Below are 16861 nucleotides of genomic sequence, written 5' to 3' on the forward strand. Positions count from 1 at the left end.
AAAAGAAATGAAATCACGATTTCAAAGCGATATCTGCAACCCCATGTTCACTGCAGCATTTTTCACAACGGCCAAGATATGGAAACAATCTAAGTGTCCATCTACAGATGAGTGGATAAAGAAGACATGGTATATATACAATGGAATTTTATTCAGCCATGAGAAAGAAGGAAATCCTGCCATTTGCAACAACACGGATGGACCTTAAGGGCATTATGCTAAGTGAAATAAGTCAGACAGAGAAAGACAAACACTGTATGATATCACATGTATGTGGAATTTAGAAAAGCCGAACTCAGAGAAACAGAGTGGTGGTTGCCAGTGGCTGGGGGATGGGGGAAATCGGGAGATGACAGTTAAAGGGTACAGACTTCCAGTTATAAGACGCACAAGCTCTGCAGGTCTAATGTGCAGCATGGTGACTATAGTTAACAATACTGTAGTATATACTTGAATGTTGCTGAGAGTAGATCTTAAATGTTCTCACCACAAAAAATACATGGTAATTATGTGAGGTGATGAAGGTATTAACTAACCCTATTATGGTAATCATTTTGCAATTTATCAGTGTATCAAGTCATCACGTTGTATACCACAAGCCTACACAATCATATGTCAATTATATCTCAATAAAGCTGGAAAAAAATAATTGACTATACATGAAAAGGCAAGTCACAGGCTGGGAGAAAATATTTGCAATAAGTACATCCACGAAAGGACTTGTATCCAGAATAAAGAATTCCTGCAAATCAATTAAGACAACTAAATCTTAAAAACACAGAAGACTCGAACACCTCATAAAAGAGGATATCAAAAAGGCCAATGACAAAATGAGTGTTCAATATCACTAATCATAAGGTGAAGGCAAATTAAAATGAGATACTACTACACACTCACCAAATGGCTAAAATAAAACAGTCTGAGAATAGCAAGTGTTGATGAGGATGTGGAACAACTAGAACTTCTCTACATCATGGTAGGAGTATGAATTAGTATAACCACTTTGGAAAAATGTTAGGCAATACCTTCTAAAGCTAAATATACCTTATTTCCAAGCAATTCCACTCACCCGTGTTTTCGTCCGCCAAAAAATATATACCATAATGCTCATTGTAATTCTATTCATAGTAGCCCAAACCTGAAAGCAACCCAAATGTCCAGCAGTAGAATGGATAAATTGTGCTATATTCATACAGTAGAATCTTATACAACAATGGAGATTGCGTTTACACGTACCACATGACTCCTTCAGACAAAATGAGTGAAAGAAAGTACATGAAACAGTCCATACTGTATGATTTGATTTATATGAAGTCCAAGAACACACAAAACTAATCTATGGTAATAGAATTCAGAGTGGTGGTCACTCTTGGGGTGGTGGTGGTGGTTACTGAGAAGGGGCAGGAGGGAATCTTCAGGGGTGCTGAAAATATTCTGTATCCTATCTGGGTGGTTGTTATACTGCTTTATACATATGTAAAAAATAAAGCTGTACACTTACATTTTGTGCAATTTACCATATGTAAATGTTATACCTCAAAAAAAAGAAAAAAAAGGTATTTCAATTTGTGTCTTTTTCATTTCATTTGAAGGAGGAATGTACATTATTCACAAGTTATTCAAGGTTGAAACATGAATACTTTTCAGTTTTAAAGTCAAATCAACCTTGGTCCAAATGTTTCACATTGAAATTATATAATAATGAGACTGGAATACAAATTAGAAAGTGCACAGTTTTCTTGCTTACCCAAGTACACCAATATTAGTATTAGTATAGTAATGAATGCATAGTTTGCAAAAAGGTGAACTGTGGGTGGGGCTCTACTTAGGATTTTACAGAAAAGCTTTATTTCAATATATAATAAAATAGAAATTTAAAAATTAAACTTTGAAAAGTTTTGAGCTACATAAGTTTCCATAGAAGAGATTTCCTTAATTATCTAAAAATGCAGACCTTTTGAAGAGGGAATGTCTGAAGGTGTGGGGCACTGCCCTTGGTAAGCCTTTTAGGGTTTAACTCATGCAGAGTTCAGGCTAATAAATGCATATAGTTAGAACACCATCTCCATCCTCATTACAGGTTGTTCTACAGAGAAGAGGGAGATCTACTTATTTGGGAACAGATCAATATATGCTTTTACTACTTTTTTTTTTCTAAGGATGATTCATTAAGAAGGAAAAAACAGATCATAGATAATATATACTACACCTATTGCTAAAATGCTCTTTAAATCAAGTGTAAGGATTCCATACTTGAGTACAAACCAGGGCATTGGGATGACTGAATGGTATAATGTCATCTCTTCTCTAGATTGAGTTTATTCAATCTAGAGAAGAAAGAAGGAAGGGAAGAATACATGCTCATTAGCAACTATGAAGGAAACAATAGATGCTCATTTCCTTTTTTTTAAAATGACATCCAGACTTTAAAAAACTCTGCTGAAATCTTTCTGCCTCTCAAATAATACGAAGGTTCTATTTTTCAGCCAACAATATATCCTGCTCATAACAAATGATTCAAGTTTCTGAAATGTCCATAAAAAAATCTAACCCTTCAGCTTTTACACTGCCAGATGCTATTTTGGTGGGGTAGGGTGGGAGCATGTTTGGAGGACTGTGTCGGGGAAAGGTGGTGTCTCTCCAATCCCCTGTGGAAGAAGATGGAATAGAAATATGTATTTAAAAACTTATGCAATAACCAAAGAACAAAACCGGAACACAGTGATTTGTCATGACTCTATTTATTAATACATGTATCACAAATGTTCACAATATCAATGCATTCTTGTTGGCATGCTAGACAGAGGCATTATTTTTTAAGATCTTTTAAAAATATTTTGACTTTTGTTCCCCCTTCACACTCATTTTTAAATTTATTTGATGAGGTCCTCGATGTCTATAACATCAATACAAAGAAAAAATACAGAAAGAAGTAAAATAACACAATAGCAATTAATTGGGGAAAAACAGAAGTAATATTGTCACAGAATGCAACAATACAGCTTTGTAATCGGATTATACAGGTTTCAACTGAGAGGCATAGGTGTACTAAACTGTCTACACATACCCAGGCATGTGACAATAATGAGCAAGGAGGCCACCTAAAGCTCAACAATTTCCTTCATGCATGACACATGCTTTTTTCTCCTCATGGACAATTACCGATGTATCTCTTTACATGTCCTAGGCAGCCTGAAGAAGATAGGAAACAGCCTTAGTAAAGGGAAAACCAAACCAAGGAGATTAAGCCAAAAGAACAGAGAGCTGTTTATCTACATCAAGGGGTGTGGCATTTATCAATCATGATGAAGGGCTAATAAGAGCCTCCCACACTACATGCAGGGCCCAGCAGGGCCAGTGATGGTGCCATAACCAGTCACCTACAATGAGCTGCAGCTGGACCAAGTACAGTATGAGGAGCGGGCACAGGGCCTCAGGTGGGGTCCACTAGGACTAGATGCAGGGAACCTGGCTACACTCTGGCACAACAGGGCTTCACAAAATGGAACGCTACACATGATGCGAGCTGAAAGGTGGAGCAGAGACTGTGTGGGAGTGTCAGTTGCACGGGGGGTGGGGGGTGGTTAGGGGGAGCAGGGCAGGTGTATTATGTACTGTGCTCTAACATTCTTTGGAAGTCTTTCAAAGATTGCTGCAGTTCCTTTTTAAAACAGGTCTCTTATTCCACCGTTCTTGAAAGACTAAGAGAGAAATTAAAACATGTGAGTGACTCAACATTAACAAGGACTTAAGGTAACAAGCCGGAAAGAGCATTTATATATTTTCCACAATAGCAATGATCACATCTCCCCTCCAGCACTGCAGAAATGAGGTTTTGGCACGTGGACACGTGCCGCCAAGATCAGCTAGTTAAGTGGCCAGGCAGTACCCCTGCCCATTTGAAGGGTAGTATGTGCCCTAAAGTGAGAACCCCGAAATTAAACACTCCCTACTGCCACTCACCTTCTCCTTACACCATTTCATACTGGTTGGCCGTGATGAACCGGGACAGACAGCAGGCCAGCAGCATGCCAATCAGCTGTTGCCAGGAAGAAAAACGAGAATAAGAATCTCAAGTCACTGACCTACACCTCTCTTTGACCCTCCCAGATATAATTTTTAACAACTGAGGGCTTTCGTACATGAATAAATAAAGGACACTAGAGAAAAAGATCAAATCTGATTTCAATTGTGGGATCTGAGACTTTGCGAGTCTACCTGCTAGTGGAGGACAACTGGAGGCTCTCGAACTGGCCGTAAGGTTCCAGCTCTAGCTCACTATGGCCACGTAAACACGACTTTTGACACACATAAGTAGTATTAAAATGTGTTCATGTTATGAGAGTAATGAAAAAAATTAAGTACCAGAGAATTGGCAAGATGTTAACAAAAATGCCAAAACTTAATTCAAAACCATAAACATATGCATTGGGAAGATATCTCAACATAGAATGATACCCCAGCCATACCTGGATGACAGAATAATAGTTCTTTCCTCAAGAAAACGAGACACTATTCTTGACGATGTGAGTTTGCCAACGAAGTAAGAAAGCCATGGCTTGTGAGGTAGGAGGGGGGAGAGGAAAGGGGGGCTTTAATTTCGCTATGTCTCTAAGCCATGTAGATATCTTAGGTCTAAATGGGCCCATTTACACCCAAGGCCCATCCTCTAGTTTTTCAGGTCCCCAGAACAACCAATAACAGGGTATCTTCGCCTCCTCAGAAGACCTCAAATCCTCTACCTGTCTTTGTGCCTTGACTTAACCTATAGCACAGGTGGATCTGATAAAAGCAGTTGTGACACTACCAAGACATCTTTAAGCACATCTGTTCTGCTTATTGGAAATCAAAATTCTTATTCCTGACTCTGGAGGATCAGCATTCTTTGGACAGGGGCCCAACTGTGCACTTGAATCTAGAGGCCAGAAGCTTCTCTTGTCCAAATGGAGTCCCTTCTCCTTAAGCAATTGGCCATGTTATATTAGTTCAGAGGTGGGAATGACCTTTAAAGATAATCTGGCACAGTGTCACTCCAAGTGTGGTTCCAGGACCAGCAGCATCAGCATCACCTGGGACCTCGTTACAAATGCAAATTCTCAGGCCCCACCCTGACCTCAGAATCAGACACTCTGGGGGGTGGGGCCCAGCAATTGGCGTTTTAACAAGATCTCCAGGTGAAAGAACCACTCATCCAGTCCATCCAGTCACCTTGTCTTACAGGTGAAACACCTGTGACCACTCTGGGTCCCACTGTTGGTCAGGGCAACACCTGAACTCTGTTCTCCTGGCTCTCCACCCACCTGTGCAGATTCCAGTCCACCTGGGTACCTTTCTTGCTGAAATCCCTGATTCTTCTCTTCCTTTTTCAAGTTAAAATTGTGCTGTGAAATATGCAAACTATAATCTCCGTGAGATAAGGAAAAATCACCACCTTATTGGACTTACCCTTTCTCCTACCAAGGCTCTGGCCAACATCATTTTGTGCCACAAAATACATAGTATCATGCACATACCAACAAATGGCCAAAAGAACCACGGCTGTAACCTCCAGAATTTCATGCCAAATGAGAAACTGAAATTTCCCCCATGAGTGCAAAGACTTTGAACATTATAGCTTGTCCCTTTTCATTAGAATTGCCATTTTCCAGGACCAACATATACCAGAACACACTTGATACTCTCAACAATCAGATTCCAGACAAAAAACAAGTATTAGAGGTACATAGTACATTCAAGTATATCAAGTTATTTAATCCTTACCACACTCATGTGCAATATTACCATTCTAATTTTTTCCAGATAAGAAAATGGATTCAGGGCAAGTTAAAGAATCTTCCCCAAACCACACAGGTAACCCACACAGAGTTTAAGGTTCCACCTTCTTCCCCTAGCCAAAAATATCCCCTTTTCCTGCCTCCACCCCCACAATGGGGCCTAGACCTCTTTTCTTTCCAGAACAACTCCTCTGTCTCACACCACCAGGGGTTCCTTCCTGCCTTATACTGCAAGCTTCAGGGAGAAATTTTCAGTGGGCATCTCTTTGATTTCAAGTTCCTAGACTCTCCTTTCTTTGTAAAGCTTATCCCTTTAGATTTTTCTCATTGACCTCATGTGTATTTTAAGCATTTACAATAGTCACCATTCCACTTCATGGTTTGCAATGTTCCTATGGTCACTGGTTTACAACGCTCCTGGCCTCCATGGCAATTCATGACCACACAACCAGAAAATTCTTTAAAATGCTTAAATATTTCTTGTATCTAAAATCTCTGCTTTCAGGGAAAAATAGCATGTCCCTCTGCCTTTAAACAGAAACAGCATCATTCTTAAGCCCTGGACATACTTTCTCACAAAAACAATAACTTTAAAAAATATAGGTAAAAATAAAAGCTATTTGCTTTTAAACTTACTATATTTTGTATTTCTGGGGCAAGAACATATCGTCTTCTGTTTATCCATGTAAGAAGACAGTTTAAAAAATTTTTTAACATCTACTAAGAAATTTGTTTTCCTAAAAAAAAGTCCTGAACTGAGGTACATAAAAGCTATGTGAAAACAGTATTTTACATATATTGGCTTCTAGTTTAGTTACTTCTAGTGCAACAAAAACTAGGATATGGGATATAGTAGGTGTTTTGAATTATTCACAGGATTACTGATTCCAAATTTGCCATAGTGTTTTCATCATATTTGAGAGAAAACTTTGATCTCTCATCTCCATAAATATCAAGTAAGGGAAAGTGGGGGGAAGTATCCTATACTTAATACAAATTATTACCAGATTATTTCTAGGTATATAACGGAAAGCCTGTTCAGCCTAAAGACATGGCCCCTTCCTCAGTCCGAGTCAGAACAAAATGCTTGCTTGCCACTAGACCCAATTACTCCGTAGACAGAAATCCACCTTTATTTGGATGAAACCTTTTTTTTAAGTTAAATATATGTAAAAAGTGCTTCAAAGTGCAGAGGTATGGGATTCTGGGCTGCCCTTCAGAAGCACACTGGTGACATTTATTAAGGCCGCAGTATGTGGGCATTTGGACAAACTTCTGCTTTAAACCCTGGAGGAAGACAGCAAAAGGAGAGCTTGTCTCTTACGCTGAAAACCTCTCAGGACGGAGACCCCAGAACCACCACTTGCCATTCCCATGGCTGGTGAAGTGCCTAATCCCACACAGTCTAGGGAGTTTAGGATCAGATTATTTATATTTGATTGACTAAGACTTTGTAATTAGCCTTTGTTTAATTTTCTGAAGTAACATTTTATTTTTACCACTATCTGCCTTGTCAGTACTGTATTCTGCTTTCTTTTGTGTCTTAAAAAAACCTCTGGAAAGTCCTGCTGCTTCAAGAACTGAGAAGCCAGAGAGGGAGAGAGAGAAGAAAGGCCCTCTGCTTACAAAAGGCTAACTCCAGGCTTTCTGGAGGCATCTCCATATACAGAGCTGAGAGGTCGGGGCAACACACAAAACTCTAGTAACATGGATTGCATCACCAGGGCTCTACAATTCACCAGTAACAAGGCGGACTCCGAGAGGTGGGAGAGAGGTGGGGCCCATGTCAGCAAAGACAAGAGATGTAAAAGGCGACAGGGCAAGGGTGTTTTCTCCTGCGATCACCATGGGAGGCAAATGTGGCCCAATCAGGGGCAGAGGGGGGACAGCAAACAAAGCTGTAAAGGCAACTTAACAAGAAAGCATCAAGCAATAGGTCAAAAATTTAGATCCTTATAATGCCTGCAGAGATTTTACGTTAATGACTTAACTGGGAAACTAAATAAACCATCCATGTCTTTGGGACAGTGCCAAGGAATCTCATTTGAAATAAAATTGCATAAATGCTATTAGGGACCATCTCAGGCCCTGAAAATACTAGGGGAATAATAGATCCCTTAGCCTTATTCGGCAGCCATGTCTCATCAAGGCTACCAAGAGTTTTGTCCTGCCCTCTACATAGAAAAGGTAAACAAGTCCCAGAAGAACATTCGTGGCCCATAACTAATCATCCCAGAGGCCTGTGGGCCCTGGAGGAAGCCCAGCAGGGGCGAGGGTCAGGGGATGGATGAGTAGGAGGAGGATTTGTATTTTTTGAGAAGAACCGTTTTCCTTCAAATTCCACAGACTCAAACCCTTTTGTTATAAAGGCACAAAATGAGTTCCCTTTAGGTGCTACCTGAGGCAAGAACAAGGGTGATCTTTGGCCTAAACATTTAATAGAGCAGAAGTCAGAACTGTAATCCTGGATCTACAGGAGCCACTCAACCTCAAGCAAGGCACTCAACCCTCCCCTTCTGGAAAACAGCTCTACTGTGCCCACTCAGGACTGTAATATTCCATGATGTGGGGGATTAATCAAGCCTAATGGTTTGCAAGTCCACCACGCCCTGTGTTTATTTACATTGGATACAGAAGTGCTAAATACAGCAGCCATCCACCACCACCACACACACACGCAGAAGGCCAAGCAAAGCGAGAAGCAGTGTCACAAATGGAGCAATTCAAGTGTCCAGACCCAGACACCCTCACTCTTTGCTTCTGGACCATGTTGGGAGCAGAGGATGTGATGCTCTTTCTCTTTGAGTGAGTGAGTGAGTGAGTGAGTGAGTGAGTGTGTGTGTGTGTGTGTGTGTGTGTGTGTCCAGGCCCTCTTCAGTAAAAGAGCAGCTGCCAAAGATGCAGGGAGGAGGTACCCTATCAAAACACACTCAACCTCTTGCCATAAATTTATAGGGCAGCAGGCCCTGCCCATCAAATCCAGACAAATGGGGTTTTCCTTGAGAGGGCAAAGGCAATGGGAGTTTGTGGGGAGAAATATTAAATGCTTGCCAAAACTCTGCTATCCAAAAACAGAACTCAAGGGCTTTAAGTTAGCTAACAGGTGACAAAGTTCTTGCACAGTCTATTAAAAGGCTAGACTCAGCTTAGTTTTCCTTGTATTTTATACCACTTTTAATTTCTCAGATAACAGATGTGCAAGGCCAGTTTGTTCCAACAGTTGATAGCATGGAGGTCACAAGAGCAGGCGAGGAAAAGGGCAGGAAGAAAGTGGAGGGCAGGTGAGGAAAGGTGGGGAGAGCTCTGTTCTTTCCTTTGGTCTCTCTGTGACTTCTAGTCAGTAGAGCTTGCTTTATCATAGGAAGGCGAAGACATAGGCCAATATGATTGATTCATCAGTATCAGCGAATATTTGCTAAGTTTTACTATGACACTAGCCCTGAAATTTTTGAACACATGTGGCTAAAGCTTTGGTTCTGGGTCACTGACCAGGATCAGTATGGCTGGTTCTTCTTGAACAGGCATCGGGTAAGTGGCCACCATTGTCTCAGAGCGGCCCTGCATCTACTGGCATCTGGAAGCCAACTTCAGCGTCCAAGAACCTTGAGCCTGCTGGCACCATTAAAAGCTGCAGTTCTTAGTGCATCTGGCTAATAAAAGCTAGCCACGGCCATTCCTCTCCCTGTCCCAGGCTGAGCATGGCAGGTCTCTAGTCTCTGTCCCACTGTACCTGTCTGGCCACGTGGGTGAATGGTACTGACTGTGAAATGTCACTGGCCTTTGTGTTTTGTTTTCTTTTCCCAACAACTATGTGGTACCATGATGAGACCTAAACTTTCTGCAGAGAGTTTCTGTTCGGGGGTTCCTTGGGGCCAAAGCCCCTCTTTCTCACTGCCCCAGAGGGCCACAGAGCAACTGAACAACGCCCATGTCAGGGATTTCTTCAAGGTAGCACAGAGATTAATGCTCATCAGGCCAGATAACCATTTGTCTAAGCATAAATGACTTCACAGGGATGTGTGAGTGAGAAGTGGAGGAGAGGTATTAAGCCGATTCTTTATGACTTGGTTCATTTCACTACTGAAAATAGGATTGTCCCCCGATCCCCTCATGGTCATATGGGAATGTTCTTGGATGATAAGATGTTTCATCCATGAGATTCCAGGCTCTTTGAGCCTCTCTTCTCCCCACATAGAGTACTGGCATCATATCCCTTTAGGGTTCTAGGACAGCCATTAGGGGAGACTTCAGCAATATTCCTTCCTCTAAGGCGACAGTCCTTAAACGCCAAGCACAAGTCTGTCCTATACGTGGGTGTTAACCTGACGCTGCACATGCATGTGTAAAGTATACTGTGTGTGAGAGCTGTCAAGTGCATCCCGCACATCTGCATTGAACACGAGGTCCAGGATCCTCTAAACGTCCCCTGGCCATTACAGATGTGTCACTGAAGTGTTATTAATGAAATATGATAGCAACCAGAAGAAAGCTCAGGGCAGCAACTTCTTTTGAAATGTCTCTCGAGACTGAGTTAACTGGCCCTGTTTGTGGCATCACTCTGGTTTGTCTGTGTGTTGGCATGTTGAGGGTTTAATTCACTTCATGAGCTGCAAAAAACAAAGCATGGTAAAAGAATTTTGAAACTGTGACAAGAAATACACACTCGTGTTGGCTGAGTCCACACACTCTTGTGAGGTAACATGTCACACAGGTTTTTGTAACTGCTTGGAAAGAAAAGCTTTTCAACTTATCTAAGCCTAAGCCCTCTATTTGCAAAAACTACCGGGCTAATGTTGTATTCCTTGATCTAAGTGATAGCTACACAGGTATGTTTATTTTGTGATAATTTATTAAGGTGTATAATGTACATACTTTTCTGTATATGCCATATTTCAATAAAAAGAAAAGTTTCAGGAACAAACTTGAATAAGATTAAAGTGCATCCTCATTGCTCAGAAGGAAGGAAAGAGGTACAGAGGGGCAGGGGAAAAGTAATTATAGCCCGAGAGAGCCAATATAGAATTCAGGCAGGTGAAATTAGTGCCGTGGAAACATTACTGGGATAACATTAATTGGGCTTTGCTGGAAAAATGATCTGTTGGTCTGAAAAAACTCTGAGTTAAACATAAATAAAATTTTTATGTGGTTGTAAGTATACATGCTGATGCTCCACCCATAGCAATATTATAGCAATGACATATCATTTGGCTGGGAGATCAGAAGCCTATGAGACAGTACACTGCTTGGTGGAGGTGGACAAAATTTCAGATTTAGCTTAATCTTGTTCCATCCTCGAGTATGTGTGGCTTGCTTACTTTGTATAGTTACTTCTCGCATTGTTGTTAGAGGCTGGGTAGAGATCAAGAGATATAAAATTTAATATAGGAAAATTCAGTTTCCTTTTAAGGAACAATAGTCAAACCTGGGGATTAAAATAATGATGACAAGATGAAGTTTGCTAAATTTAGGCTGTCCTTTAAGGGTGAGATCTCATGCATAATCTTCAGGAACTAAGAACAAAAACGGGACAGGGCAACCAGGAAAAAGCCTCCCCCAAATCCAGAGCAGCCATTTGATGTTTGGAGTTGTTTATGCTCCAATTAAGCCAGCACTTTGTTCAGTTAACCTCTGTTTGACCTACAGAAGAAGCAAGTTGTTTTTCTGGAGCGAGTCATTAGTTGAACTGTAACCAATATTCCCTTGATGGCAAAACTTCATTTAAGTTGAAAAAGGAAAATCAATAAACAGATGACCTGAGGACTAATGAGCAAGGAGCTCTGACCCCATCTATCAGCCTTTCCCAAGGCACAGGGAGGCAGGCAGAGAATCTGGAGATAAGGGAGGGAAAGGAGAGCCAGGAGACAGGGGAAAGGCTAGACCCAACTGCAAGATTACAGTAGGCTACCTGGGAGAACGCGATTCCAAAAGCCACTCCAGCGATGATTCCCATGTTAGTCTCCATGAAACTGGTCACCAGATCATAACAACCCTGGAAACAGAGAGAGCGAGATGGTCTCAGAGATGGTTTACCTAGGGTAAAACCAGGCTGTGTTAACTTATAATACTCCCACGTACACTCCAACCTTTATCCAGCAAATACAATTGCAATTCACCCTAGGAACTTACTAGCATTCTTTTCAAACTTTAAAAAAATAATGAAAAATTTCAAACATACAAAAAAGTATAGAGAGTAGTACAATGAACCCCCAAGTGACCCTTCCTTTAATGTCACAATTAACGTATGGCCAATCTTTGTTTCATTTAAATTTCTTCAACTCGCATTCCCTGGCTGGATTACTTTAAAGCAAATCCAGATATATACTTTCATCCACAAATGTTTCAGTAGTAAGATTAAATTTAGCAGGAAATCTGTAAGATCTGTGAAGCAAACACTGTAGAGATATAAAAGTAGACGTGAACAGATAAAAAGGCATTCCACATCCTTGAACAGGAACACTCAGAATCATAAGCATAGTTACCAGCATTTTGACAATACATGACAAAATCTTGGACAAAGTGAGATCATCTGGTTAGAGAAAGGTGTTTGAATACCAGCCAACTTGATGGTGTTTTAGGGTTCTTCCTAAGGAGACTATTAATTTTTTTTTTAATAGGGAAAAACCTATGTTCTAGAGTCATTTTTTCCCACAAACTTACTATGTGACCTTGAACAAGTCATTTCTCCTTTCTGGATGTCAATAACTTTATTCATAAAATGAAGTGAATTTCCCTTTAACATACTATGAAATCGCCAAATGCTGTGATTAAAAACAGCACCAGTTTTACCAATTTCAGTATTAGTTTTAAAACTGATAAAGTTAATCACCTTTCTTTAAAATAAATGATCTGGTTGGAGTTCAACAATGTTGCTGAATTTGTTGTTGTTATTCTGGATTACAGTTTCTTAACCTAGTCCAGGTAGGAAACACCAAATTTTGTGCATTACTTATAATGCAAAGGCAAAAGCTGACTCTTCCGGTTAAATGCCTGACAGGTCAAACACCAGGAATATATGTGTGTGTCTGTGTGTGTGTGTATTTATATGTATATTTATTTGAAACTGGACCAAATCAACCTAGACTTCTGAACTGACCTATTTAGCCTTGGAAGCCATAGTCCTTTTCCAGTTTTCTAAAAAAGGGCTTCACCTTGAATGTATAAAGCTTGTGAAAAATCAAGACATTAATTTCATAAACAGGGTAAAGAGGATTGTTGTTTATTAAGAAAGGCACACTAAATTGTAATAACATCTGAAGAACAACAAAAAACATATCTCCCATTTTTAAATTTAACAATTTAACATTTCTCATAGCTTGTGAAAATTCTGCCAATGCCATATCTTCTAATAACTGATATTTTATGCATTCACAGTCTGTTTGCAGAGGAAAGGGCACATTAACTTAGCAGCAGTGCTTTGACACATGTTTTCAATGCAAGGGACAAACTATATTCCTTGGTTACCTGATGCAAATTTGAAGGCCAAGGCGGAGGTGGGAAAAGAAATACATTATCGCTCATGGGGATTTGAAATTTGATTCTCTTTTTATAGTAGAAGCTTGCTTGCTGATTTCATTTTCCCTAGTGAAACTATATATCACACTATTTTTCAAAAGGTATTGGAAGGGAGAGCAGTTTAGGTTAGGAAGCGTTCAAAGCCAGAAGAGAGGTGGATATTCTAATACTTTCCAAATGGTAACAGCTAAGATAGCATTTTGCCATGCTGGCCATCATTACTGTATTTTCTCCCCACAGCAATGGTCGGCAGAGGAATGAAGATCAGACCAGCACTAGTGTCAGGTCAGCTCAAAACATGGAAAAACAAATCCAATGATAAAATCCAAAGAGAAAGGAGGTAGGTTTCTTACTCTGCAAAACAGTCTGGCAGCGACTTTTTTTTTTTCCTGTGAACTTCAATTCTACACGTAAGCTGAACATATTTTTCTAAAGTATGATTTCTACTCCATTGTAGGAGATTTCAGAGTCAATCACATTATTTTTGATAAGCCCACTCCAACTAGTAAGAGAAACCAGAAAAATGAAGTGCCTGGCATTAGTACAATTGTGACAAAATTGTTCTCTTTAAACCTTGCTCCGCAAAGTGGAGTTCTTCCATGAGCAGCAGCAGCAGCATTATCTGGGAGTTCGTTAGAAATGCAGAATCTGAGGCCCCACTCCAGACCTACTGAATCAGAATCTGCCAAAATCCTGGGTTAATCATCTTTAATGAATTTTAATGAATGTTAACAATATTTCCCAATGTTTCACATGCCCATTAAAGTTTGAGAAGCACTCTTCTATAAGAATTCCCCTACTATTTTTTACTCCAAATAAGAAAGCAAATTAATGAATCATATCAGTAGGAGGGTTACTTCAAATGAGAAGATGAAAGCGATTTAGCTTCTTTGTTGTTGTTTAAACAATACAAGACCAAGGTTGAAATAAATGCTTTCTATCTCTGGATTTATCTCTGTTATTCATCACGTGGACCCACAAGCCCATTTTCCAGGTCTCAGCATAGATCTGCAGACTGCAAGAACTGCTTTGATACTACAACTACAGGCCATGTTTGCATTCCGCCTCAAGTTCTCCACTAAACCATAATCTTATCTGCCCACAACAATCTCTTTTAATTTCCTAAAATGAAAGCCTGGTTGTCAGGTGTGAGATAAATCTACAGAGACCTGCTCTATGTCCTAGGAAACACCCAGAAACAGAACAGGTAATTTGCTCACCCTCTCAGCAGGTCTAAATCAACACAGTCACCAATGGAAAACATCTGTGAGTGGCAGACTTTCAATACTAGGAGTAGACAGCTAGTCTCAGACAAGTTCTGGGAAGAGTTATCTTGGTAGCTGCCAACCAGAATAACTCTTTCTCTTCCTCTTGCCCTTGCTCTTAAAAAATGTCAAGGAATTCCTATGGAGTAGAGGCTCAGTCAACGCTATTAGCCAGGTGAACTTGCAGACATTTCATCATTCTGCTAGCAAAACCAAAATAAATTCCATCCCCAAAACAAAACAATAAATATCCTGTTTAACTGTTCTCACCTCCCTCCTGCTCTCTCCCAGTTATCTGCACAAGGTAGGTTTCTCAGGCTGCCAGGTAAGAGCCAAGAGTCATCTTTCTGTGCTCTCAGATCATAGGGTTCAAGACACCAAAAAATCTACAGGGATTTAGAATGCACTTATTCTATACATCAGGATTCCATTTAACTAGAATGTGGCAGTAGTTAAGCCTCCTGGGGGAGGGAGTTAGTAGCGGAAGACGCTAACCTTTACGAGTATCTACTACTATTGTCTTCACCTCATCCCCATCTCCTACCTACCTTTTAGAGATGAGGCATCTGAGACTCAAGACCTGAGAAGTAATTTGTCTCAGAGGTTCGTGTGGGCATTAAATGAGAATATCTAATGAAACTCATTAGATAAATTTCAGTTTTCATTTACTATTTCTCCACTGAAGCAGCCAAGTTGGAGAGTATAAGGAAAGTGAGGATACAAGTTAAGCACCTCTTCCAGGTATTTGAGGTGCCCAGAAAAATGTCAAGTAGAATTGTGGGAGGAGGCGGGAAGTGAGGTCAATTTGTAGGTTAACAATGAAATGAAAAAATGCTACCCTTTATTTCTGGAAATATTTGTAAGGATTATAGAGATGCACTATAGGATATGCCTCTAAATTTTCTTTTGAATACAAACAAAAGATCTTCCCTACAAGGACCTGCTGCATCATTTCTAATAAAAGACACAGTGTGGTACAGTGGAAGACAAACTTCACCATCATCGTCATGACATTTACGTTACAGTTAACATGCTACATTACAGTTAACATTTATTGTGTCCTTACTCTGTGCCAGGCATTCAATCCTCATATCAATCCTAAGGGGCAGGAACCATTATTATCTCCATTTTACAGATGAGAAAACTAAGAGTGCGAAAGGTAAAATAACTCGATCAAGATGGCACAACCAGCAAGTGGCTGAGCCAGAATTTAAACTGAAGCCTGACTCCAGATCCTCAACTTTAACAAAAGAAGAGGAAGTTTGGGTATAAAAAAAGACTTATCAAGGTTGAGGGCTGCTGCTTCTACAAACGCCCTCCTCACGCTCTGTTATGCCAATATCTCACTGTCATAAAGCATTTCTTGCCTTCTATAACTCAGAGCATCCACCGAGCGCTAGGTATGCCAGAAAATGGCAGCATAATGACATGTATGGGTGCTTAGTGGGGATATCCATGAAGAAACCAGAAGTCATCTTACTGATGAGAGGCGAAGGAGGCCTCAAACTTTGGGTTCCTATGAAAATTCCAGTAGGAACAGATGTCGTCTTAGCTACAAGAAGCTGTCAGTACTGAACATCCTGCCTTACTCCACCAATGGCAAAGTGATAAGCCCAGAACGACAAAATGAGCTTCTAGAATGGCAACAATGCCTTGCAGCTTTTATGCTACAAATACCAACAATAAATGGGTAAAATACAGAAACTGTGTCTTAACATTCTAATCTTGAGAGGATGGCTGTCTTCTATGAATTATTCAGTAGTTGGCCTAGATCACATAGAATTTTGAAGACCTTAGAAGGATAGAATTTCATTTTAGTAAGAAAATAAAGTTTACCTGATGGCTGCATAACCACAGGTAAACTCAATGGTAGGGTTTCTTTCTCCTTTTTGTTTTACCAAAAACAAATTTTCTACCTGGCATTTCTCTAAGTATTTAAGAATACAGACAGCCTTCGCATGCAGTTGTATCATGTCTTCATCATATTCTCTGTAAAGTGGAATACAGAATTGATTTTCCTTTTTTCTGACTACTTAAATTTCATTTCTCTCATTTCCACTACATACTTTCAAATTTCTTCTAGCCAGTTTTTTTTTTCTCATTTCTTTGGGAGTCAGGATGTTGACAGTGAGTTGAATTGAAGTTGTTGATTTCTTTTCCTATAGCAGAGGACTCCCTAAAATAAAGGCCGCCCCCCCAGCAGAGGCAGATGCTGTCAACTCTACTCCCCCTTCCTGCTAAGGACTGGCACCCAGCTGGGAGTAATTTCATATTTAGAAGGCACATTAAGGAGAACAAAGACACCCAGAA

The 16861-nt window shown here is 40.2% G+C and overlaps 1 protein-coding gene across 2 annotated transcripts in view; it reads right to left on the bottom strand.

The window, feature by feature from the left end:
- Positions 1–2725: 2725 nt before the first annotated feature.
- TSPAN7 (tetraspanin 7) overlaps positions 2726–16861 on the bottom strand; it is a 122290-nt gene continuing 108154 nt past the window's right edge. The window contains exons 6-8 of one of the 2 annotated variants that reach the window (XM_087427516.1): positions 11680–11763; positions 3964–4039; positions 2726–3192 (exon numbers count right to left, since the gene is read on the bottom strand). In XM_087427516.1, coding sequence (XP_087283642.1) covers positions 3971–4039; positions 11680–11763 — 153 coding nt within the window. In that variant the 3' untranslated portion in view covers positions 2726–3192; positions 3964–3970. Of the gene's footprint in view, positions 3702–3963; positions 4040–11679; positions 11764–16861 lie in introns of both variants that reach the window. The other variant, XM_004435038.3, reaches the window with a different exon arrangement.

The sequence above is a fragment of the Ceratotherium simum genome, chromosome X (assembly GCF_057802395.1).
Source record: "Ceratotherium simum simum isolate JZ-2026a chromosome X, ASM5780239v1, whole genome shotgun sequence".
NCBI classification, from domain to species: Eukaryota; Metazoa; Chordata; class Mammalia; order Perissodactyla; family Rhinocerotidae; genus Ceratotherium; species Ceratotherium simum.